The sequence below is a fragment of the Microtus ochrogaster genome, unplaced genomic scaffold, assembly GCF_000317375.1.
Source record: "Microtus ochrogaster isolate Prairie Vole_2 unplaced genomic scaffold, MicOch1.0 UNK18, whole genome shotgun sequence".
Classification (NCBI taxonomy): domain Eukaryota; kingdom Metazoa; phylum Chordata; class Mammalia; order Rodentia; family Cricetidae; genus Microtus; species Microtus ochrogaster.
Window position 1 is genome coordinate 3,314,132 of NW_004949116.1, and position 25,890 is coordinate 3,340,021.

General features: G+C 48.1%; 1 protein-coding gene across 4 annotated transcripts in view; it reads left to right on the plus strand.

The window, feature by feature from the left end:
* The window catches only part of Dpp6 (dipeptidyl peptidase like 6), an 880,940-nt gene that overhangs the window by 768,259 nt on the left and 86,791 nt on the right, over positions 1-25,890 (plus strand). For all 4 annotated transcript variants that reach the window (XM_026789414.1, XM_013353878.2, XM_026789413.1 and 1 more), the window contains exon 9: positions 24,492-24,646. In XM_026789414.1, coding sequence (XP_026645215.1) covers positions 24,492-24,646 — 155 coding nt within the window. The remainder of the gene's footprint in view (positions 1-24,491; positions 24,647-25,890) is intronic.

Below are 25,890 nucleotides of genomic sequence, written 5' to 3' on the forward strand. Positions count from 1 at the left end.
AAAAATGACCAAGATTAAAAATTATTGCTAACAATTTATGCTTAAGAAAATGTGGGTAGGGAAAAAACTCCATTGCTGGAAGTGTAAACCGACAGTCACCTTTGGATCACACATCGTATTGAAAAACCTGAACAAACCAGACTCTCTCAGCAGGAAGAGAAGAACCAAAAATCTAGGACTAGCCTGTTCAGCGACCCTACACCAGGAACTAGCCGAAGACAAAACCAGACTGCAATCCTGATAACAATCCAGAGAAACAAGGAGCCTCCCCATTGCGATTATCACTGTTTTAGGAACTAGCCCAAGAGAAAGCCAGACCAAGAATATATTCTTGAGAATAATCTTGAGAAACAGGGAGTTTCCCCCTACAGGTACTATTGTTTTAGGAACTAGCAGATTACGACCTTGGGAGTGGTCCGGAGAGGCAGGGAGTTGTCCTCCTGCCACCACCATTGGATTTTTGGAAATAATGACCCTCCTGGACCATTGGGCTGTGGCCCCTTTTATCAAAAATTCTTTCTCCCGGTCACTAGGGGTCGAACTCCCCCCCCACCCCCGCCCGCCAACCAAAGCCGTGTGCGCAAGCGACCTCAGCAAGGACGGCCTTTGGCAAGCCATGGGGGGGGGCACCATCCCGAGACCTGAGTGAGAGTCTCCCCAGCATTGAGGGACACCCATTATGTCTATATTTTTAAAATTAGGCAAATATCTGCCTCGAAACTTAGCAATACCCCTTTTGGGCCTAAATACAAAGTTGTTTAACCATAAAAACATGCGCTCAGCCTTGCTTGGAGGTGTGGCTGAGCAGAGCGGCTGGGCCTGACCATTTAAGCTGGTGAGCCTTACCATGCCCTGAGGCCCACGCTGGAAGTGGCCTAGCATTTTAGCCTTGTCGGTCCTCAAGGCAGGTCCCGTGTTTGCAGCTTTGCAGACCCTCAGTGCTGCTTGGCCTTGGAGCCACAGCTGTTCACATTCTACAAACTCCGGAGGCCTCGGTAACTTGAACCACAAGAATATAATTCCCTTCCTTAGCATACTTTGTTCAGCGGCAAAATCCAGATCTCTACCAAGCCTATCCCAGGATGACACATTAAGATTGCCAGAGACGGCAAACCAAGGTGCAACTGTGTCACCTTCAGTCAAAAACCTCTCCAAAGCACTCCGTAACAGCTCGTTAAGAGCCAGAAAAATCAGGTGTGATGTTGAAGCGCCCATTCTAAAATCCCATTCTTCCTTTTAGTTTCATTTTAAACCTTCCACTTTGGTCGTGGCTATACTTTAAACCATCTGCTTTGGTCGCAGCTCTATTACCTCCACTCTCCCTTCTACCGGCGAGAGCAGAAAACCCGCTTTTTGTTGCGGATCCCCAATCTTTACCTTGAGGATTATTTGGTGCACACCCTGACTGCAATCAGCATACTTGGAAAGTCTTACCGACATCACCACTCCGCCTGTTGAGTTCTGAATCCTCTTCGGCCCCTCGCCTGGCGACCGAAGTTCCCAGGTTTCCGGCACCAGCTGCAGCGAACTTTTCGACCAGCGAGAAAGAACAACCACCACACAAGGATTCTTCTCAGATCACGCTTTAAAGGAGTGCCCTTGGTTGAGGGAAAGCAGGAAGCGAGGGGGGCCTGAGAGCACTAAAGCAGCTACTTATATAGGGAGTAGGCACACGGGTCGCCCTGTGGTTGGTTGCCACCACCAGCTGACACCAGACTGCGTCAGGATAGGCCCAAGGACTCTAAACCATGCGCATGTGGGAAGCGGGGACACGCAGCTCCCAAAGGCATAGCCAAATATGGAGTTGTTTATTTCCAACAAGACAGGATGTCGGTGCCATCTTGTAATGGCGATCCTGTCCGGCTCCCTGCAGACAGGAACTCAAGCAAGGCAGGAACTTGGATGCAGAGGCCATGGAGGAGTGTCGCTTACTGGTTTGCTCTCTGTGGCTTTCTCAGCCTGCTTTCTTATAGAACCCCAGGACCACCAACCCAGAGATGGCTCTCCCCCATCACTTGCTATAAGTAAATGTCCTATAGGCCTGCCTACAGCCCAATCATATCAAGGCATTTTCTCAACTGAGACTCCCTCTTCCCTTAGGACTCTACCTTGTGTCAAGTTGACATAAAACTAGCCAGCACAGACATGCATTGCCATTTTGCCTACGCTTGATGATTGCTTTGTCTGCATTAAACACATTCTTTCCCTGGTTCATTCTCAAATCATTCTACTCCATGTTTTGTTGGGATTATCACTATGTATCTTGCTAAAGGAAGCAGTAATAATCATGCCAAATATTATTCTACCTTGAAATTTCCCTGAAAAATTAATTTCTCAGTGACTTTTAAATCCAGCCTCACTCAAGCTTTCAGGATACAGTCAGGCATAACCAGAGTTTTTGCCATCACACAATAAAAATAGCCTCCCACTTGGGTCCCCTTTTTCCATCTGAAGCTTCTCCAATGGTCTTTCCTGTCTGTGTTTCCATCAGACACTGATCTTCTGAACATCCTGTGCAATCAGTAGACTATGCTTCCAGGGTGCCAGAGCTCCTCTGGACTGTGTCTCCACACTCTTTGTAGCTCCTCCTGGGAGTCACCTGCAAAGGCTGAAGAAACACGCTGTGCTATTTAGTCCCAGCAGCAACCCCCCGCCGCCCTAGTTTTAAATTGTCAGTGTCAGTTGCTTTTACATTGCTGTGACCATACACCTGACAGGAACGCCTTGGGAGAAGCAAGGTTTATTTGGTTTGTGCTTTCATAGCAATTTGAAGCCATCATAATGGGGAAAGGCTGGGCAACTCCATTTTATGGCAGTCAGAGCATTCGACAAAGAACCTATGTACTGTGCTTCACCAGGAAGCAGAGGGAGCTATGCCAGAACCAGAATGTGGTGATATCCTTCAAAGGCCCATCCCTATTAATCTACCACCTCCATGTAGACCCTACTAAGGGCCTGTCTTTAAGACAGCACAATGAGATAGGAGCCAGGAGTTCAAACTATGAACCAGTGAGAGGGCGTTTTAAATCAAATGATAGCATTCACTGAAGAATCCACCACAGCCAGTGTTCATTCATGAAAACAATGGACACCCAATATAGAGACCCAGACAGAAGATGGAGTTACTGGAGAGAAGTTACAGAATCTCAAAATCAATGGGACAGTTAGAGAGAGCCAGGCTCGGAGTACAACGTCTGCAGGAATCCAGGGACTAGCTGGCTGAGATGTTGTTCTGAAGGTAGAAAATATGGGGGACGTAGTAAGAGGCTTGCATTGCTCTCCCAGTTCACCAATAGTGTAGAGGCCTGAAGTTGGAGGTGGCTCATTCCCTACTGGGCCACCCAGACAAACAGCAGAAAGATGTTGGGGGATGAGGAGGGGTAAGGTTGATAGTATCCTGTTGCAAACCCGCTTTCTTTGTCAAGAGTCAGGGATAATGGCCCCGGGGCAAGCCAGATCTTCAGCTTTCATTAACTCTTCTGGGAGAAGATGTGTAAATGCCTCGCACACCTCGTGTGAGCGTCTTCCTTTGCAACTATAATACAGTGGGTGGGACATAGCAAGCATCATCCTTCCAACTGCCAGAAAGACAAATCTGCATCATCCGCGAAGACAAGCAGGACACCGCCTCAGCAGCTGCTGTGTGGCACATGAATGGGGTGACTGCCAGCCTCCGGTTCTGAAAATCAAGGCTGTGCCTACATTTGATGCAGGCCAAGACAGACGTCAAGTGTTTTAGAAAGATTGCCGATCATTTTAACTCAACCTAAATAGATGGTTTGTTTGAATTTGTGAAAGAAGAGAAATCTGAGGGCACACAGGATGAAGTCCCCTTTCGGCTTAAGAAAGCTTGCTGACAATTAATTACTCAATCTCAAGAGCATTGGGTAAATGATGTGTGTTCAATGTTTATAGTTTTAAGGCTTTTAAATTATGCATGGGTTTTGGGAATAAGACAGACACATCTGCACCTTGGGGTAGCGTGGTAAAATTTAAAATCTACCCAAGACACATCTGCTGCCTGGAGGCTGATGAGCTGGACTCTAGCCTTAATTATTCTGTTCACTCTTCCTTTGCTTCTTTAGCTGTTCTTTCTTTTTCTCATTGTAGACGCTTCACTGTGGTGGACTCTATGACTCTAAGTTCCCAATCCTACTGCTTTCCTTGTCTAATAGTGTCAGGGACACACTGTATAGTGATGGAGGTCTTTGCTCATGCCTCTTGGTTTTAGAAGAAAGTGTTCAGCCATCTCTAGTTCTACTGAATATCTCTGGAGGCTCTGGAGACAGAAGGGAACTCTGAGATGGTAGACCTGGGCCATGCACAAGGTACATGGTTTTCCGAAGAGGTACTGAGCAGCCAGGTGCAGAATCCTGCCTCCCTAGGTCCTACAGGTCACCTGCTGACCTGCTCCCTTTAGGAAGGACCTACCCTCTCTTTCTGAAGAAATAAATACACAGGCAATCAGTTCATTAAAAGAAAAGCAGATAGCTCTGTGGGTACCAAGCCTGAAAGGGGTTAGAATTTTAAATAGATGTTACCAGACGTCATTTCTGGTAGGTGTTGCTCCACGAAGGTCTGGGACTCTGTGCCACCCTGAATGGGGTTCTAGTACCATGCCTCTACTCACCTGGACCGTGTCTCTATGGATCTACTCAGAACCATACTTTTGACCCCCCCCTTTCCCAAACACAGGGCATCCATTAAATGTGACACCCTGTCCACCACTGTGTGCCCCACCCCTGCAGGTTTCCTGTATCTCAGCCATGTAAGGGTTAGAAATTCAGGTAACAAGATGCATCCCTGGAGATGCTAGAGGCATTTACTGTGGCTCTCATTCTCAATTATGTTTCAAGTCTCTGCGTGATTCCAAGTTTCTGGTTAGCCAGTGGGGCTCAACAACATGGGTACTTGGTGAACAGGGAGGAGGAAGGAAAGAAAAGAGAATCCATGGACCCTTCCGTCAATGACAGTGGGCAGTCAGCCCAACTAGGAAGCAAGACAAACCACATATATCAACCTCTGTCTGTCACTCAGGCATTTGTCATCTCCAGAGCTACAGCTGTTGGCTGCCATTCCTACCATGGAAGACGGTGGTTCTACAGCACCCCCATCTGTAGTTATGAAGTTTATGTAGCAAGATGGCATTCTGCCACACCCTGACTGCATGGCATGCATCCCCAATGCATAGACACTTTGGAGAAAATGATATATCCTGACTTGAGACTGTAGAATGGAAATTAGAAAACCAGGCAACCATCCATCCATTAATCCAAGAGGTAGTCTGCCAAAAGATTTTTTAATTATTCCATAATTCCTTCAATCAAGGTATGATCAGGACATGTTTTCCAGACTCTTCCTGTGTTTGTCTTTTATTATGACTTCAGGTCTGGACCCTGGGAAGTGTGATCCAACACAAGTGTCTCCTAATACAGAGACTTAAAAGGGAACTTTGCTTTAAAAAAAAAAAAAGTGGTTGTCCCCATATCGCCCCATCTTGGGGATCTGACAGCTGTGTTAAGCAAGGTTTGCTTCCTCCAGCAGGAGCTGCTGGGTGTCCCAGTCTGTCCACATAGTCACAGATTCTCGCTAGTTCTATTCAGGCCCTGGCATTTGGGAGCTCTGGAGAGGGTACTCGGGCTTAGGGACACGGGGGCTTAGGGGCACAGGGGCAACCCTAAGGCTTGACCTCTGCTCCAGCAGGATACTCAGTGTGTCAGAGCCCCTCAGCCCCTCACTCCACAGCCAAGCTGAGCTTTGACAGTGTTCAGAGGGCAGAGCCTGCCATTTTGGACGACCGTGCACCTTAGGAAAGAATAAGGCAGAGATGCATGGGATGGGGGCAACCGCCAGCTGCAGCGGGCAGCCCCCTGGAGCCGTCCAGGTGGAAAGTGGGATAGATCCTACTGAGGGCTCCAGTTCTGGGACTTCACATGAATCTTGCTGACTTGACTCTAGGGTTCGGTAGGTGCGAATTTACTGTGTCCCTTCCAGAGATTTTCACACCTGCTCTGTCTGCTTCATGGGAGTGTGAAGCTGAGTCTGGAAAACACACCATGTGGGACAAATGGAGCCTAGAGGAGAACGGGAGAGCGTGTGATAGGCCCCTTGGTCTGCTGGACCCAGCCATCTGCAGACGGGCTTCCCCGCTGCCTTCACTTCTCATAGAAAACAACAGCTGTCTGTATGCCCCGAGATCCCCGCAGGCATAAGGAAGGGAGGGGTGTGTGGGATTCAGTGGATCTGGTATCTGCTTTGAAGAGACCTTGGCAGGTCTCATGTGAGGGGGTCACTGTCGCTCTTGCTTTTGGCATCCCTGGAATTTCAAGTTACCTCCCTGTGGAGGAGGAGGATAGAGACCCTGTCTCGTGGTGCAGCACAGCCACTTCGCCATGTTTAGTGGGTGACTGGCTCTTCCCTGGCCGTCCCCAGGTCCCTGATTCTCCCTGGTGATACATAGACATCTGAGAATATGGAACTGGGAGGTGGCTCAGCTAGGAAGTCCTAGTGGATTCTCTGCACCGAACCCGGTACAGTGCTGTAATCATCCCAGCACTTGGGAGGTAGAGGATCGGAAGCTCAAAGCCATTCTCTGCTGCATAATTACTTGGAGGCCATCCTGGGCTACATGGGGCCCTGTCTCAAACAAGCAAGAGGATGCAGACCAAGCCACACACGTCAGCCCGGTAGGCAGGCGTTGTTCCAGGGAAATTCTCATTCAAAGTGTCTCCGGTCAGGGAGAAGAGTGCCTGTCCAACTTCCCCACCCCTGCCAGTGCCTTAACAGGAAAAGAGGCTACCAATTAAGGCACTCCTAAGTGTCCTTGGATTTGTTGCACAGCAGGGTTGGCCTGGAAGGCGAAAATTCTGTAAGAAAACCTAAACAACCTCAGCGAAGGAATGCAAAATAAGGATGCTGCCGCCTGGTGGTTGCCTTAGGCATGCGCGGAGGAGGCTAAGCGCTCTGGGGAGCTGATTTGTGAGAATTGCTGATCTCTGATGATAATGAGCCTTGCTAGCGCTGTGTAATATGCAAATAACACAGTACTGATTAGCATGAGCGACTTCAAGCCTTGCTAGGTAAAAGCTGCATTTGCCTTCTGGCTTAATGTTCTCTGATTTCTTTTTTAACCCCCCATTAAATTCTGCTCCCGGCACCTTGGATAACGTATTTAGTGGCAGGAGAAGGCAGCAGATGCAAGCAAGAATAAATAAGATTTTCCATATTTAGAAGGAGGCCATTTATTTTCCAAGTACAGAGCTATCAGGCATGTTATTTATGTACTTTGCAATTTTTCTTGGACCCAGATTTCGAAGGGTGCTTGGGTGGAAGGAGGGCTGTACAGGCCGTTGTAGCAACAGCTGAGTCCTGTAGGGCGAGCCTAACTCCACCTCACTGACTCCACTCTATTTGGGTCTGTCTCTTGCCTCATTAAAATTGACAATCTGCAAAGCCGAAACTCGCCAGGCAGATAGGTTCTCCTGTGCTGAGCCACACTCACAGGTCAGCAGGGGAATTGCATTCTTATTTGCACACAAGCAGAAAGCAAAAGACCTAGCAAGCTCTGCCCATCCCTGTCCTGTGATTGGGGGTGACTGGCTCAGGCTCCTCCTACTAGAAATCTCCATCATCACTGTGCCATGGTTGAATGGATTCCACAAGGGACTCTGGGTCAGGACTTCACATAGCCAGATACTAAGCAAGCTGCCAACTCCCTGCGCCCATCCCCAGGTCACTCAAAGGGTTCTGATAGTATTGCCAAATGCCTGCGTCTTACAAATGCTCACTCACTGCTATAGTAGGAAAACACTTGTGCTTGACTTGAGCACACCGCCCTTCCCATCTCATTAGATTGCAATGAGGCTAAAAGGACACAGCCATGCAGTGTTTGATTCCAAGCTGAGGCTAGACGGGTTTATGCGGCATTTAAACAGAGAAAGAAGGATGCTCAGGCAAAAAACAAGCCTGGCATATGTAAGAGTTTTCAAAGGTAACTAGAGAATGTTCTAGAGTTTTAGGCGGGAGAGAAGGGAAATGACTAAGTGGAATAATCGTTCTGCCTTGGACCTAAGTTCCAAAAACATTAATAAGATTTGGCACTTTCCACAAAGTCCCCAGTGTCCTCTCTGGTCTGTTGATGAGAACATTAAAGCCTTCCCATGTGAGAAGAGCAACTCCAGGTTGGGAGAGGGAGAGACACAGCATCTCCCTACCCTGACTTTCTTGGTAGGCTAGTAAGTTGGGGGGCTTAGTGGCCAAGTTTCTCCACTGTGAGATCCCCTCGCCTCCCCACCCCACCCAAGCTTAACTGTTCCATTCTGCCTCAGTGGTCCCTGAGAGAGGTAGCGTGCTGCAAACTTTTCTCCTGGGGTGATTTGTTCATACAGTACTTCTGGCAGCCAGAATTACTTCCGTCTCTTAGCCAGAGTATGCTGGGGGCAAACGCTTCACGCCATGGTTCAGGTTTAGGATCCTCTGTGCTATTTAGAGTTAAGCAAAGGAGAATTCACTCTGGCTGTTGCTTCCACTAGAAAAATAAGTTGACAATTTTTGCCAACCATCACAAAACAAACAGAAGGTTTATTCAAAGAGCCAGATAAACACTTGACCTTCTAAAATACAACTCGATATTCTGTCTTTACCTTGGAAATGACTCCACAGGACGGAGCGAAAACCAGACCCTGTCAGCCCTTCCCAACTCAGGCATGAGTCCCATGAAACTGGACAGATGTCACTTAAAGTTGTTCCCTAGCTTTGCAGGATCTCGTGGTTTCTGCATCACTTACCCCTGATGGCTCCAGTCATCGATTTGCAAGTGTTCTTGGAACAGACCTGCTGGAAGAGGGATCAGGGATCACAATGGCAACCTTGCCTTGCCGAAAGCTGCAGAGACACTTTGAGCCCCTACACAGAAACTGCCTATCAGCACCGTCACATTCCTGTCCTGTCTGCCCTGTGCACTCCATCTAAGGGGAAAGTCCATCTCCATCTCCCCACCGTGCTTTGTAGAAGCCAGAGAAGGTTCTAGAATTTCAACATTTGGGGGAGAAACAGAGGGGACACGATTGAGCTGGGAACTCCTGGACAGGTACAGGTTGGTTAGCTGCTGCTTCTGCTTTTTTGCCTTGTTTTTCGAGACAGAGTTTCTTTGTATATCCCTGGCTGTCCTGGAACTCACTCTGTAACCAGGCTGCCCTCGAACTCAGAGATCCACCTGCTTCTGCCTCTTGAGTCCTGGGATTAAAGGTGTGCACCAGGCCACCATGCGCAGCTCAGTGTGAGCTTTCTATCCTGGGTGCATTCCCCACCCTCTGCAGGAAGCAGCTGGCACTGCAGTTCATCAGAGCGCTGTAAAACCTTCCCCAGCTCTGTCCATGCTTCTGTTTGTTTGAAACTGGTTACTGAGCCCTTGCTGTTTGCAAAGCACTTTTAAAGGCTTCATTTGTAACAGGTACTTCTCAGTTATGGCCAGTTCTGAACGCAGATGGTGAAGGCTGGGTCTAGAAAGCTAGAAGGTTCTGGGGGTGAGATGCTGTTGTGGACATGGAGACAAATCAGGTTGTGCCCATGCTGTACTGGAGACAAAGGAAAGACCAAAAACAGCTGTGGCCCTCAGTTTACCTCAGATGATGCTTCTCAGTTTAGCTCAGCTGGAATCATTCACAGAACACCCTGCATGGTGTGGCCATTTGCCCTCTAGCTGGGGAGGAATCTCTCCAGGACATCACTCGGATACAGAGAGACAGTCAGCAAAGGAGCTGAGGGGTGTCCTGCAGAGCATGCCTTCCACAAATGGCCAGATTCTTAGCAGATGCACCCACATCCCTGCTCCCAGTCCTGTCCAGACTCAAGATCACTCACTGTCACTGTGTTCTAAGTAGCTGTGTGGAACTCAGATCAGGATGCTGGAGTTAGAAGTGGTGATGGATGGGTATTGTATGGGACTATGCAGTTAGAGAATATAACATCATGTAATGAATGAAGCTATGCCTATGACCCTGACACTGTCCACTTCACCCTTCAAGAGGACATTGAATGAGCCTGTGACACTGGTCCACTGTGACTTCACTGTGAGAGAGAACACTGGTCGTGGCTGTGATACTGATCGTCTCTCTACCTCACTCTTAGGAAGGTTACTGGGTGTGTCTATGACCCTGATCCACTGTCACTTCACGGTTAGAGGGGACACTGGCTTTGCTTGTGACACTGATCCACTGTCACCTCATGCCTAGAGAAGTCACCAGCATTATCCTAACATTAGGCCCATGTAATTGCCTTCCTCGGATGGTAGAGACAGCCACTGTTGTCATTGTCGAAGGAATACTACAGTTGATAAGGACTTTGTCAGCTCCTGTTTGATGTCACCATCATGAGTATAGCTTGAATTTGTACTAGGTTACCTAGCCTAGGGATACAGTCTTGGCTTAGAGTAGATTAATTCTAATGTGCCCATTTGGAACCAGAACTTCATTCTCTTGAGTGTAACACACTGTCCACCATGTGACCCCAGGAAACAGAGAGGAGGGCAGAGAACGGAGACTAGACAGTTGAGAAGAGCTGAGCTGAGCCCAGGGTGTGCTTTGCTTTGCTGGTTCCCATTCGCATTCCACAGTGAGGGAACATCCTGGGTCTGTGGATGACACCAATGCTCCTGCTACTGCATAGGTCCCCGTTCACTTGGAATCCTCACACCAGTCTGAGGACAATGAGAAGACTCTTGTTCTTTCACCATTGGAACCAGAAGTAAGTCATGAGCCAATTCTGCGGGGCACAGGAACCACCCAAGAGCCATTCATAATTTATAGCTAATTAACCTTTTCTTTAATAAACCTTGAAACCTAATTTCCTGTCTGGTACGTATTGTGTTTTCACTGATATTAGGAAATAATTATACGGAACACCGGTCTGATTAGGGAAAATGCTGCGGAATTAGGTTGTCTTTGAAAGTATGTAGTAGATGATCCTTTCTTCAGTTCTTCAGAAAAGCAGTCTTATTCTTAATTCTTATATAATGTTTTGTTAGATCTTTGAGAATTTCATAGACCATATTTGCCACCCCCAACTCTACTAAAATCCACCCAACCCCTCACTTCAAGCCCATTGAGTACAGTTTGTGTTGGCCAACTACTTTGGGTATGGGCCTGCCCTGGAGTCTGATCAACCTACCAGAGGTCACATCACTAAAGAAAACTGACTCAAAATCAGGAATAAGACAAGGCTGTCCACACTCTCCATATCTGTTCAATATAGTACTCAGAGTTCTAGCTAGAGCAATAAGACAGCAAAAGGAGATGAAGGGGATACAAATTGGAAAGGAAGAAGTCAAACTTATGTTATTTACAGATAATATGATACTATACAAAAGTGACCCCAAAAATTCTACCAGGGAGCTTCTATATCTATAAACACCTTCAGTGATGTGGCTGGACACAAAATTAACTCAGAAAATCAGTAGCCCTCCTATCTACAAATGACAAACTGGCTAAGAAAGGAATCAAGGAAACAATACCCTTTACAATGACTACAAATAACATAAAATATCTTGGGATAACTCAAACTAGTGAAAGACCTGTATGATTAAAAACTTTAGGTTTTTGAAGAAAGAAATTGGAGAAGATATCAGAAGATGGAAAGATATCCCATGCTCATGAATTGGTAGAATTAATGTTGCAAAAATGGCAATCTTACCAAAAGCAGTCTGCAGATTTAATGCAGTCCCCATCAAAATTCCAGCACAATTCTTCATAAATCTTGGAAGGACAACACTCAACTTCATATGGAAAAGCAAAAATCCAGAATATCTAAAAAAAAAAATCCTGTACAATAAAGGCACTTTCAGAGGTATCACCATCCTTGATTTCAAGATCTACTAAAGAGCTATAGTAAGAAGAAACAGTAGGAATTGAATAAAATCAGGCAGGTGGATCAATGGAATTGATTCAAAGACCATGACATAAATCCACACACCTCCAAGTAGTCAAAATTATACAATGGAAAAAAGAAAGCATCTTCAACAAATGGTGCTGTCATAACTGGATGCCGTCATGTAGAAGAATGCACATAGATCCATATCTATCACTCTGCACAAAACTCAAGTCCAAGTGGATCAAAGACCTCATCATGAATCCAGTTACACTGAACCTGAGAGAAGAGAAAGTGGGAAGTAGCCTTCAATGCACGGGCACGGGAGACCACTTCCTAAGTAGAACACCAGTAACACAGACACTGAGATCAAGAATTAATAAATGGAAATACTGTTATCAGGACTGGAGAGATGGCTCAGTGGTTAAGAGTAAAAAAAAATAATTAATAAATGGAACCTCATGAACTGAAAAGCATCTGTGAAGCAAAGGACACTGTTAATAAGACAAAATGGTAGCCTACAGAATGGGAAAAGATCTTCACCAACCCCATATCTAACAGAGAGCTGATTTCTAAAATATATAAAGAGCTCAAGAAACTAGACATCAAAATACCAAATAATCCAATTTAAAAATGGAGTACAGATTTAAACAGAGAATTCTCAACAAAAGAATCTCAAATGACTCAGATATACTTAAAGAATTGTTCAACATTCTTAGCCATCGGGGAAATGCAAATTAAAATGACTATGAGATTCCATCTTACACTTGTCAGAATGGCTAAGATAAAAAAACACTGAGGACAGCTTATGCTGGAGAGGTTGTGGTGTCAAGGAAAGACTCCTCTAGTGCTAGTAGGAGTGCAAACTTCTCCAGCCCTTTGGAAATCGATATGGTGGTTTCACAGAAAACTGGGAATCAAGCTACCTCAAGACCCAGCTATACCAATCTTGGGCATAAACCCAAAGGATGCTCAAGCATGACACCAGAATATTTCCTCAACTATGTTCATAGTAGCGTTATTCATAATAGCCAGAACCTGGAAACAACCTAGATATCTTCAACCAAAGAATGGATAGAGAGAATGTGGTACCTTTACACAATGGAGCACTACTCAGCTATAAAATAAATAAAATGACATCATTAAATTTGAAAGCAAATGGATGGAACCAGAAAAAAAAAAAAACATCCTGAATGAGGTAACCCAGACCCAGAAAGACAAATGAGTATGAGCACATAGTATGTCCTCACTCCTAAGTGGGGATCAGCTGTAAAGTGAAGGATAACCAGACTACAGTCCACAGCCCAGAGGGTCTAGCTAACAAGGAGAACCAAAGAGGGATGCACGGATTTCCCTGGGAAGGGGAAATAGAAGAGATGTTTTTAGTAAACTGGAGGAGTGTGGGAGGTAGGGGAAATGGGAACATGAGGGAGCAGGTTGGGTAGGTTGGGGGTGGAATAGAGAGAGGGAGAGTAAGAAAAGAGACGTCTTGATAGGGAGGGCCATTTCAGGGTTAGAGAGAAAGCTGGTGCCAGGGAAAGCCCCAGGAATTCACAAGGATGACCCACTAAGACTCCTAGCAGTAGTGGAGAGGGTGCCTGCTCTGGCCTTCTCCTGGAATCAGACTGGTGACCACCCTAATTGTATCAGAGAGTCTTCCTCCAGTAACTGGTGGAAACAAATGCAGAGATCCACAGCCAAGCCTGGACCAAGCTCTGGGAAAACTCCAGAAGAGAGGGAGGAAGGAGTATGTGAGCAGAGGGGGGTAAGGTTCAAGGTTATTACAAGGAAACCCACAGAAACCACTAACCTGGGCTTATAGGAGCTCACAGAATCTGCACCAACATGGGAGTCTGCATGGGACCAACCTGGGCCTTCTAGGCCTTCTACATACATATGACAGTTGTGTGCCTTGATCTATTGTGGGACTCCTAACAGTGGGATCAAGCCTGTCCCTAACAGTTGAGCTGGCTTTGGGGAACCTATTCCCCTACTGGGTTGCTTGGCCCATCCTTAAATCAAAGGAAGGAGCTTAATCTTACCTCAACTTGACATGCCATGCTTTGTTGACACCCACGGAAGGCCTGCCTCTTTCTGAACAGAAACAGAGAAGTGGATGGGGGAGTGGAGGCAGAGAGGAGGTGGGGGGAGGGAATGGGAGGAGAGGAGGAAGGGGAGCGTGCAGTTGGGATGTAAAACAAGTGAAAAATTTTAAGAAAGAAAAACTGACTCTCCCAAGCAGCTATCAAATACCAATGGCTTCTTGACTAGGGGGCAGGACTTCATCCCCACCAACCCCCTCCTTTCTGGGATTTTGTCTGACTTGAGCTTGCACAAGTTTTGTGCGTGTGGTCACACCATTGTGAGATCGTGTGTGCAGCTACTCCACTGTGTCCAGAAAGTGTTACATCCTTGACGTTGTCCACTGCTTCTGGCTTTTACAGTCTTCTTACCCACTTGTCTGCAAAGATCCCTGAGCCTTGAGGGGAGGGGTGTGATATGGATATTGTGTTTAGGCCTGAGCCAAATGGTAAGGGAAATAATACCTATAATTGAAGGCAATCATTTTGCTTTGTATCAAATATGTCTTTCATAAGAGGATGAAAATGAAAGCCTGCCCTTATAAGAAACCCTTGGTAAACACAAACTGTGCCTGGTAGCTGAGTCCCTGGGACTGAAGTTCCCATCTGAGAGCCTGTCTCTTTTAACTTTCTGGTGCATATTAAGAGAATTGGCAGCTTTGGGAAAACACCAGGAAGAAAATTTTAATGGCAGGAAAAGGAAAACTCATTACAGAGTTGACAGTCCATTTTACCTGAGACGCTAAACCAATCTCTACCAGTAACTACAGTCACGTCAAAGATAGAGTATTATATGCAAGGAACATTCTGCTGGAAACTGGACATAGTTCAGGAATAATTTACCAAGTCTTGGTCCATCCTGGGAATAGATGCCAGCCACCTCCAGCTGCCTGGCTGCCTGACTGCCTGGCCTCAAAAGGAGCTCACAGGTAGGAGAGTTAAGACCCTGAAGTTCCCAGAGGCCAAACAGCCATGGGCTCTGATTGTGTAGGTGGGAACTGGTGTGCTGGAAGAAAGGGGAGAAAAGGAAATGGAGGAACGGTTCTGACCCCAGGGCTTCCCACTGGCACCCCACAAGTCACAGGCTGTTACTGAGACTCTCTGCTTTCAATGTTCTGGAGCACAGGAACTAACAGTGCCCACTGCCGTGATCGCTCTTTTTGGGAGGTCTCTCTCATCCAGCAATTGGTCCAGTCTGTGTTTACCGGGAGCTCAGTGCTATTGGTTCTTACTGCTTTTAGTCAGTAAAAGAGCTGCATGCACACACGCACGCACACATGCACACACAGTGTTTAGCCTATAATTTTTGATAAGAAAGGAAGGAAAACAAAGGTGCCCAGAATTAGGCTTCTGCCTGAGGTTAGGAGAGGGGTTTGGAGGTTGGGGATGTTGGAGGGAAGCATCCTGGACTTTCTTCAGTCTCCTCCTTGTGTCAATCCTACCTCCCTGGATGTACAGGCCCCACTGAGGAGGAGGAACCGCTTCTGCCCCCACTGCCACTGCCACCGCTGCCACCATCAGAAGGGAACGTGGTGTGAGCACTTGAGCTGCAGTGGCTTGCTTGCATTGTGCTATTGCAAAGGAGATACCTCCTAATACATGACATACAAATGGGCAACACTAGGGCCAAATGGCTCAGCCAGGAAAAGCACTTTCCACCAAGCCTGATGAGAGGACCGACTCCTGTAAGTTGTCATCTGACTTCCACACATTTTCTGGGACATGTACCCATGCACAAATTCAGGCAGGATACACACCCAAATGTATAAGTAAATGTAATAAAAATTATTTTTAGAAAATCAGTGAAGAAGTCGGCTGTGGCCCTGGTGAGATCAGTGAAACTCCACCCACTTCCTCCTGAGCAGTGTGAACCTTTGGCGGTTTCTTTTCCAATGTCCTGGGCAGGGCGCGCCGCTTCCCTCTCCACCCGAGCCTGCAGGCCACACACAGCACACTCTGATCCTCTCTTAGCTAATCTCCTCACACGTTTGATTATCTCTTGATTAGCTCCCCCAGTGAGGACCCTCTTGTGCTCTAATGGCTTCTTCACATCCGCTCTCAACATGCAGTGTGGCAAGGAGGACAAGAGGGAGGCTCTATGCCGCCTTCCAATACGAGCCTCAAGTAGGTGCGGAGCCTCTTCCTGAAGTGACTTGTCCACCTCACCCAGCTCAGAGTGGGCGATGGGGTCACCCACAGGTCTGCAGCCAGAGGCCAAAGGCTGCCTCGCCCCCACTCCTCCCTGCCTGCCCTGAGTCTTTCAGTTCCAGCTCCAACAGTCCCCAGCTTCCCTCTTCTGAGTTCTAGCTGGGACCTCCATGTTACATGTGACCTTGAACTAAAACCTATACTCTAGTTTCTCAGGGAACAGCCAGAACCAATCAGCCAACACAGTACTCATATAGGACTTCAAAATAATACCTCTGCTCTCCAAGTCACCGTCCCCAAGAATGTCTCTGAACCCCTGATCCTCCTGCCTCCCCCGCCTCCTGGCTGTTACATCATTCTCAGGGTGTCTGCTGTGTTAGGTTGTCACCAAGTGCACAGATGGCTAGATGCCACATGCATGCGTGAATGAAAGCTTTACTATGTGTGAGGCAGTGGTGGGGTGAACAAAGAAAGGGATGTGTGCGTGGCAGTCCTTTATCCATCTGAATACAAGGTCCATGAATCGAAGGCATCAGAGCCATGGCTTCAGGAAACTCCCTCAAGTGCCCTCTAGATAAAGATGAAGAATGAAGAGTCAAGGAAAGCCCAAGCACTGAGGGCAACCCAGGAACACCTGGCCCAGGTGTCTCCTTAGCTTCATATTTCCTACACCAAACATTTGTCATTGAAATTGCTCTGGGATGACCTTGGACAGGGACATCTTTGAATTGGGCTGAGCATGGCAGAGTGGGCCGCTCCTCTCTCCTGTGCTCACAAAGCGTACAAAAAGCCAGGGTGTGCCCTGTCTGTCGTAGTGGCTGCCTGACTTCCAACTATTTAGAAATGGCTCTGCTGCAGAGGGAGGGGCTGTAAGTGTGCAGGCCTACCTTCTATGACCCAGCCCACAGGGTCAGAGAGAGAGCACATGCTAGAGGATTTAGGAGCAGATAGGTTTCTTCTGTCTTCTGAGACAGGAACAGTCCTTGGCCTCTCGGCCTCACTTTGCTTTGCCCCAGCAGACAGGACCTGTGGGCTTGGAGAGACCATCTGAGGGGCGCATTAAGGGTCCCTGTGGGACACTTGCTAGGATTGTTTCCAGAAAGGTCCCCAGACTTCCCTGTTTCCATTTCTATTTCATATCTATGGCACTCTGAACCACCTTCAGACTTCCTTCCAGCTGAACTTGAATGGTGGGTCTGTGAGTCAGGGACCCCTGCACCCAGCTGCCAAGAGGACTGCACATCCTCGCCGCTGTGAGGGACCTTTCCTCCTGCCCATTGGTTTGGGTCCTGGTATCAGTCCCTCCCATCTGAGCTGACTGTGGTCCCCAAACAGCTGTCCACCAGGTCTGTACAGTTTGCCTTCTGTGTCCCTTAGTGGTGAGTGCCCTCTGCACAGAGCTGGCCAGATAGAGAAGAGCACACACTGTACCTGGGTCAGGTCACCTGTGGACTTTGATGGGATGTTAGCGGGCAGCCTTGTCTTCCATTGGGAATTAGCGGTAGCTGTCCAGTTCTGGATGGTACCTGCTGGAGAGCCAGCTGGCCAGTGAAAAGCCTGATCCCCAGATGGTTCCCACCTTAGGGGCCTCTGAGGCCCAAACCACAGTATCACACCCTTGTCTACACTGCAGCCAGCAGGAAGCAGGAAAGAGGCAATGGTTGTCACACCTTGTCCTCTGTACCGGGCCTAGACACAGAACGGTACACCTGGCCTTTAAGGGCTGGTAGATGGTTTTTCTCTCCATATACCTATAACTCATGGATTTTGTTATTCAGAAGTATAGTTGGTGGGAGTGATGGGAGTAAGTTTCCAGACCCCACCACTCTGCCTTCCTGATTTCCATTGGTTTCCTGTTTTCCCCCAGGTCTGCTCTGATCACTCCCGTATCACTTGGAATTGGCAGCTCCCATGGTGCTTGTTATTAACTTCTAAACTGTCTCTATCATAATGCCTGTCCTGGAACTAGCTCTTTGTAGACCAGGCTGGCCTCAAACTCACAGAGATTTACCTGCCTCTGCCTTCCGAGTGCTGGGATTAAAGGCATGAGCCATCATTGCCTGGCCAGAATGCTCGGTCTTTGACCAGAAATGCTAACACAGGCTTTCAGACATATCTTCCAGCGTCTGTTGTCACTGCATGTTTCTCTTGTCTGTCACCTCTCCAGTCCTCAGGACACCAGCCATATTGGATTAACGGCCTTCTCACCAGCAAAAACTCACCCTAGTTGACATGTAATGACCACTGTGCAGTGACCCTGTTTCCAAGTGAGGTCACACATAGGTAGGATTAGAACTTCCACATTTCTTTTAGGGACACAGTTCTACCTGTGATGCTGCTCTGAGGGAACCTGTTATTTCTCCATTTAAGGTTTTTCCCCCAAACTGGAAAGTGTACTTCGTGTATGATGCCACGGCTGTATACAGCCAGACCCAATGTCAGTGCCCACTTGATCAGATAGCATATTTGCCTCCATAGAGTCCTGTGTTGTGTGGCATTGCTTTATGATTTACAGGTAAAAACTGTACATACGGATGTACGTGTTTACAGCCCATCCTGTAGAACCACTAAATCAATCTTGTTAGCAAATACGTGACGTCATGCGTGTCCTGTGGGGAGCACCATGATCAAAAGCAACTTGGGGGAGAAGGGGGTTTAGTTCACCTTACAGCTTACAGTCCTTCATGAAGGGAAGTCAGGACTGGAGTCTGGGGGCAGGAACCATGGAACTCTGATTTACTGGCTTGTTTGCTGTGACTTGCTCAGCCTGCTTTTTTACATACCCCAAACCACCTGCCCAAGGACGAAAACATCTATAATGAACTGATCTCCCCCATAAATCACTGATCAGGAAGATGCACTACAGAGGTGCCTACTGACCATCTGATGGAGGCATTCCTACAGTTGAGGTTTCTCTTTCCAGATAAGGCTTGCTTATGTTTTGTTGACAAAGAAACAGCCAGGACACTGCTGGTCACTGCCTTGTCTCTGTTTCTAGCACTGTATCTTCCGTAGATTCCACATGGAATTGAGATTGCATGCAGTTTCAAGTTTGTCTTCCCATGCTCAGCTTGTTGCTCTCAGCCTGGTGTCCCCGGGTTCACTCTTATTACAATGTCAGGATTCCTTTCTTTCTCTGTCAGTCACTCAGACCCAGAATATGCACCAAAGCCGCCTGTGGAGCTTGTGTAGGAAAGGGGACACTGTTCTCCCCATCCCCAAGTCACCGTGAGTCACAGTCCTTGTGTGGGTAGACAGCACTCACACACACACACACACACACACACACACACACAACCACACACATCTCACAAGTTTGCACGCTGCCTCTCACTGCTCACATGTTCTCACACGAGAACAGAGGCCTCCAAGTAACCTGTAGAACATTGACCTCTGCCACCTAAGCCATGGGATGTTTTCCCACTAGGCTCACCCTGAAGGCAGTCTGCACAAATGAACAGCACTGTAAATGGTTTTGTCAGCAACAGAGAAACCAGCCTGTGTTCCACCAGCTGAGCTGGACCTAGCCTCCTCCTGCATCTTACAGAGAAAGCTGGTGTCCTCAAACGTGTGTGTGTGTGTGTGTGTGTGTGTGTGTACTGAAACTGTGCCCCCAACAGAGCAAGGAAAGTGAGAGAAAAACAGATCTTCCTGCTTCCCAAGGTATTGTTCTTGCTCAGAAATGTGAGCTGTTCATTTTGTTCCAAGCAAAGGGTTCACGGACGGGATCCTCTTGATGAAACAGGGATTCTTCCCCTATCTTCAGGTCTCTGTTCCCAAAGTACATCTGGCTTCTCCAGTTATGCAGATGCCTCATTGGGTGAGGGATGCTGAGAAAAGTGTTTGCAGAAGATTCAGAAGATGCTACGCTGTCAGGGCTCCACCTGCCCCATGTTTCCCTCTTAGTGGCTTACACGAGCAGCCACAACACAGAAACATGAAAAACCAACAAAACCCACCAAAGACCAGTGTGCCAAAGGACAAGAGGGTAGAGGGAGCGGTAAACTCTGCCATCCTAGTGTCGTGGAATCTGCATTTTAAGTAGCAGGATAATCCCACCTTGTGTAGGTGTTCCTTGTGTGCAGATGTGCATGGGCATATGTGTGTGTTACACATCTGACTGTGTGCATGTGGAGGCCAGAGAAAAAACTCTGGTGTTGTTTTTTTTTAAATGTCACCCTCCTTTTTTCTGAGATGAGACCCCTCGTCACTAAACAGGCTAAACTGATTGGCTGGCCAACCTAGAGCCCCAGAGAGCTGCCTGTTTCTATCTCTGCAGCCCGGGGATTACAAGCATGTGCTACCATTCCAGACTTACTTACCTTTCCTGGGGACAAGACCCAGGTCTCCTGCTTCACACTGTATTAACTGATTTCTCCGTCCCTAGAATATCTTTTGAGATATCCCACTCTTGCTGGGGGTGCAGTTTACAGCAACCAACATGGGCCCGCCCCCTCCCTGGCATGGGTCACTCTTACCCCATGCCCTGCAGGCTCTGGCCCAGCTGCTACAACTCCAAAGGTACTCTTTCCTTTTTTTCCAGAGACAATGCATTTTACTATCACCGGGGCATTCCCACATTAAGTAGTCCGAGTGAGTAAAAGGGTGAATTGCCAATTTTTAAATGATTTTTGTTAATTAAATGTGTTCTCCAGCAAATTCATATATTTATAGAATGCACTCTGTGTGTTTCCACCACCACCACCCCTTTCTCTCCTACCTCTGTTATCACCCCCTCCTCTCTACACCCCTTTCCTGTTTTGTTTTGTGACTATGATTTTAATTAGGACTCTCTGTATAGCCACTAGCTTTAAACTATATTGGAGGCCACTGGGCTCACCATTTGGTACGCAACTGCCAAAAGAAAGAACTGACTGTCCTTTCCGCAGAGAACATCCTTTGCCTGTAGTTCAGCAGGACTATGCAGACTAACCCTCCTCACAACACTAGGACTGTTTCGTGGCGTTAATGCTCTCTGAGCTTGACCTCACTGCCTTCTGGCACTTGGTGATGGAACTGACAGAGTCCGTCGTCTTTGTCTGGGTGTGACCCTCCTGGGCTGTGCTGCTCAGGCTAAAGTACCATTCCTACCAGGCTGAGGACCGGTCTGGAAGTGAGATGTGCACAGTGGATGGAGGAGAAAGGGGAAGAGGATTTGCATGAGACTGGCACGTTGTCCTCCCAAAGATCTAGGAAGGTTACTCTGGGTTCAGTCAGAAGGAGCAAGGGTGTCATCTTTCTAGGGCTTTGATGTGACTGTACTTGTTTCTTCATCAGCAGTGTCTCTGTGTGGCCAGCCAGCTTTCTACTGGCTTTGCCTGGGCTGGCTCTTTAGTGGATATCTTGAAACAGAAGCCAGCTGTGAAATACCCGGCAGCCTCCCCTGGCTCTAGTCCTCCTTCTTCTGCCCCAGCTCTGCCCTGCTAGGCCACAGTGACTGCCAAAATGGGTCCCTTCCCTTCTGGCCCTGCAGCGCATTGTGTCTAGGTGGCTGTGTTTCCCAGAGAGCATCTACAGAGGCTCAATACTCACTGCACCTAGGTGATGCTGCCTAGAGTCATTTTTGAACCACCTTGTTCCAATCTTGCACATCAAAGTCACTCCCTCTGCTGCTGAAGACCCGGAAAATTAAAAGCTCTGAAGCCTGGCTTGTGTTTTCCTCCTCCTCCTCCTCCTCCTCCTCCTCCTCCTCCTCCCCCTCTTCTCTCTCTCACGCACCTCTGTGTCCTCACGCACACTAGAAATGCCCTAGGGATCTGGACAGGCACTGTGAGATGCCAACACAACTGGAGTAGGGGTCAGAGGCTGCACTGGGCACTTTCATTTCAGAGATGGAGACTTAAAAATAGTGGGACAGGTTATGGCTTGAACCCTTAAGCTCCCTCTGACTGGGTCTGTGCTCAAGCCCAGGCTGACCTGAATGGGAAAAGTCACCTTGGCACAGGTTTGCATGTCTGAGAGTCCAGAGAAGGCTGGGATCCCTGGTGCGCTATGCCACATGCAGTAGGGAATCAGCATGGGCTGCAGAATCCTGTGGGAAGGTGCTCTGGAGGACAGGGCGGAAGTGTGTGACAGGATAACAATCTTTGGTGAGGTTCATACATTCCTCCAGCATGACCCTCACTCCCGTCATCAGTCCAGGGAGGAGAAGGCAGAGAAAAACTGCACCATCAGAGGCCCCTTGAGATGCAGCCAGCTCTCAGAGAGACTCACGAGTCCTCTGACTGGGCTGTGAAATGTGTCCTGAAACTTCACCCCCACAGTCTGTTCTCCATCCGCAGGCCCTGAGACCGGTGCAGGCCAGTCCTCCCCGTGCATCTTCCCCTCCATGCCTTTGCCTGTAGCTCCCAGCTATTTCAGCTTCCTCTGTTCTCAGGACGAGCACACACATGAATTGCCCCCTTCTGTGTGTCTTTAGCTTCCAGAAACAAAGAGCAGGTTGGGGTGCCAGTGGACCCCACCTGTACCATTGCGGGAGTTATCACTTTAAAGACGATCTAGACGGACCTCTTAATACTTTGAGTCTTTCTGTACCAGCAAGGATCCTGGCGGTTGCTGATTCCTAGCTTCTGGCCTGTAATATTTGGACAGTATCTTCTCTAGATATGTTAACAACACAGAGGACACCAGGGGAGGTGGGGTGCTCCGTCATCTCAGCACTTGGGAGGTGGAGCCAGGAGGGTCACCAGTTTAAGACCAATCCGAACTATGTAGGCAAGGCCTTATCCCAGAAGAAAAACAACTGGGGAAAGGGGATTTTTTTTCTCCCTAACCCTGCCAAGTTCATTTCTCTCTAAGTCTGGTGACTAGAAATGTCTGTGTTAGAAGAGACACTGGACCCTTCTGATTGGACTCCCATCTTCATCTCCATCCTCTCTGGGATGAGTCCACATTGCTTTATAGCCACCCAGTGAAACTGAGACGGTTTAAGGCTGAGGCACATCCTCCTTCCTCCTCTGTAGTAGAGGGTGTGTGGCCACACAGGTCTCCCTATACATTCACCTGTTGTCTAAGGCTGAACCTCCCCATAGCTTCCTTTCTCCTTTCTCTCGCCCCAGCCTGTCTTCATGAACACGCCACAGCGTCAACTGGTTTCCTCTGGTGTCCTTTGTGAGATCATATTGATATGATGATCTGCCTGTCTAGGGGGTCGGCTCAGTAAAAGGGACCTGAGCTCAATCCTAAGAATCCATATAGAAAAAAAAATCTGAGTGTAGCTGGGCATGGTGGTGCACACCTTTAAACCAGCATTCAGGGCAGAGGCCAGTGAGACTCTATGAAGTCTCCTTGAAGAGGCCAGACTAGTCTACATAGTGAGTTCAGGCCAGCCAGGGCTAACTAGTGAAACTCTGTCTCAAAAAAATAAATAAATAAAAAGAAAGAAAGAAAGAAAGAAAGAAAGAAAGAAAGAAAGAAAGAAAGAAAGAAAGAAAGAAAGAGTGAAACAAAACAAACAGAAACCAACAAGCCTAGTGGCTTGTGCTTACAATCCCAGGGAGGTGGAAATGGGAGGGGCCCTGGGGTTTGCTGGCCAGCTGGCCTACCTGGTGACCTCCAGGCCAGTGAGAAACCCTGTCTCAAAAAAAACAAGGCAAAAAGCATCTAAAGAACACGTGAAGTTCTGCACTGGTGTCCACACACAACACAGCATATGCACGTGTGCCTGTACACACACACATATGCACGTGTGCCTGTACACACACACACACACACACACACACACACACACACATCTACAGCTATATAACAGTCCAACTCAAAAGCACTCATTAGCAGAGATAGGGCTTTGTAATATGCATCAAATATTATCAAGGAAAGATAGGAAGTTGAATGAGATAATTTAAATCCAATGATTACCCAGTTAAGGAAAAAAAATAAAAACAAAGTACTCCTTAGGCCCAGGGATCAAATTTATACTAGAGCCAATTCCGTGCAACCAGTGTGTGTTTGGTTGAACTTTGCTTCACCATGTCAGGCTTCACTGTGGTGTCAGACACTTCTGAACCCCATGAGGGAAAGCGAAATGAAAAAGCTTAAAGGGAAAGTAGACTCACAGGCCCAAGGTGTCACTTGTCCCTGACCAGCTCCCAGGAGCAACCCCTGAGGCCTACTGCAGTCCTGCAGCCCTCTGCAGCCCCTGTAGCCCACTGCAGCCCTGCAGTCCCCTGAAGCCTTCTGCAACCCCCTGCAGCCCCCTGCAGTCCCTGTAGGTCCCTGCAGCCCCCTGCAGTCCCTGTAGTCCTTTGCAGCCCCCTGCAGCCCTATAGGCCCCTGCAGCTCCCCGCAGCCCCTGTAGCCCCTTGCAGCTCTTGAAGCCCCCTGCAGCCCCTGCAGCCCCCTGCAGCCCCATCTCCCCAGCATCAGCTTCTACTCACCGATTTCTGCTTTATTTTCCCACAGAGGAGATTTTGAAGAGCCACATCGCGCATTGGTGGTCACCAGATGGCACGAGGCTCGCCTATGCTACCATCAATGACTCTCGGGTTCCTGTTATGGAGCTGCCGACATACACAGGCTCTGTCTACCCCACTGTGAAGCCCTACCACTACCCTAAGGTAGGCAAAGAGCGGGTTCAGTCAGCCCGAGTCAATCATGAGCTTGTTCGGCCACTGCTTCTATGTGTAGAGGTCCTATAATCCGACGTTTTGGCCGGCTACACAGTAAACACTCATGTTGCATTAAAGTCCCATCTTTGTTGAGTTTATTGGCAGGTTTGCTTGATTCTAAATAACTGAATGACCGTTGATTACTTGTCCAAGGTCCTTATAAGCAAAATAAATACATCACCCCCTTTCAGTGACTCCAGGTGACCAAAAGCCTGCACTTCTGGCTCCCTGTGTGATGCAACTTCCGGTAGGTTAGAAGGACTTCTCTCTCTTCTGGCTTCCTGGGCCATGAAGAGGCTAAACTATCCACAGTCAGTGCTGGTCCCAGAACTTGTGTTCCCCAATATCCATATGTTGAGACCCCAAGGTGGTGGGGCTCTTAAAAGGTGATCCAGGAGCCCTGTGATTGAGGGGCATATGAAGGAGCCAGAGAACTCTCTCTTCCATTCCAGCTATGTGAGGAGTCATGAAACAGGCTTCATCTATGAGGCCCAGGCTCTCACCAGACAGGAAATCAACAAGCACCTTGATCTTGGCCTCTCAGCCCCAAGCTGTGAGGCTTACATCCCTGTTGTTCATAAGCCACCAAGTCTTTGATATTTTGTTATGGTGACCAAAGTAGACAAAGACAGGGCTGAGCCAGCAGAATAGCAGGGAAGGACACAGGAAAGTGGGAGGGGCCTCCAAAGCTCAACCCTGCATCACGTCACAGCATCCACGCACAGGGCAGATCCTGATACAGAAACTTCCGTGACTCCCTCACTTGGAGGCTGGCATCTAGGAGCATGGATGCAGTTCCTGCTCCTAGGCTGCATACAGCTGCCTATCCTATGCCTGAGGGCATCACCAGACTGCTTTAAGGCCAGAGAACAGGTGGGCATGGCACCCTTACTGCTGGGCTCCCACCCTTTGCTGGGCTCCACTCATACATCTGACACCATCCTGCGCCTGCCAGGGAATATTTGAGCTGAGGTCTCCTCACCCACCTGGCTGGTCTAAAAACTAGCAGTGCATGTTCCCATATGGTGAGAAGTCCCTGAGCCTGTGGAGGACCCATGATGAGAATGACGTATATGGGCTCAAAACAATGAACGAGAGGAAGCAAGCACCTAGTGAGCATGCCTGTGTCAGCTGCCAAACAGAACACCACAGGCTTAGGCCACTTCGACGACCACAGTAGTGTCTTCACAGCC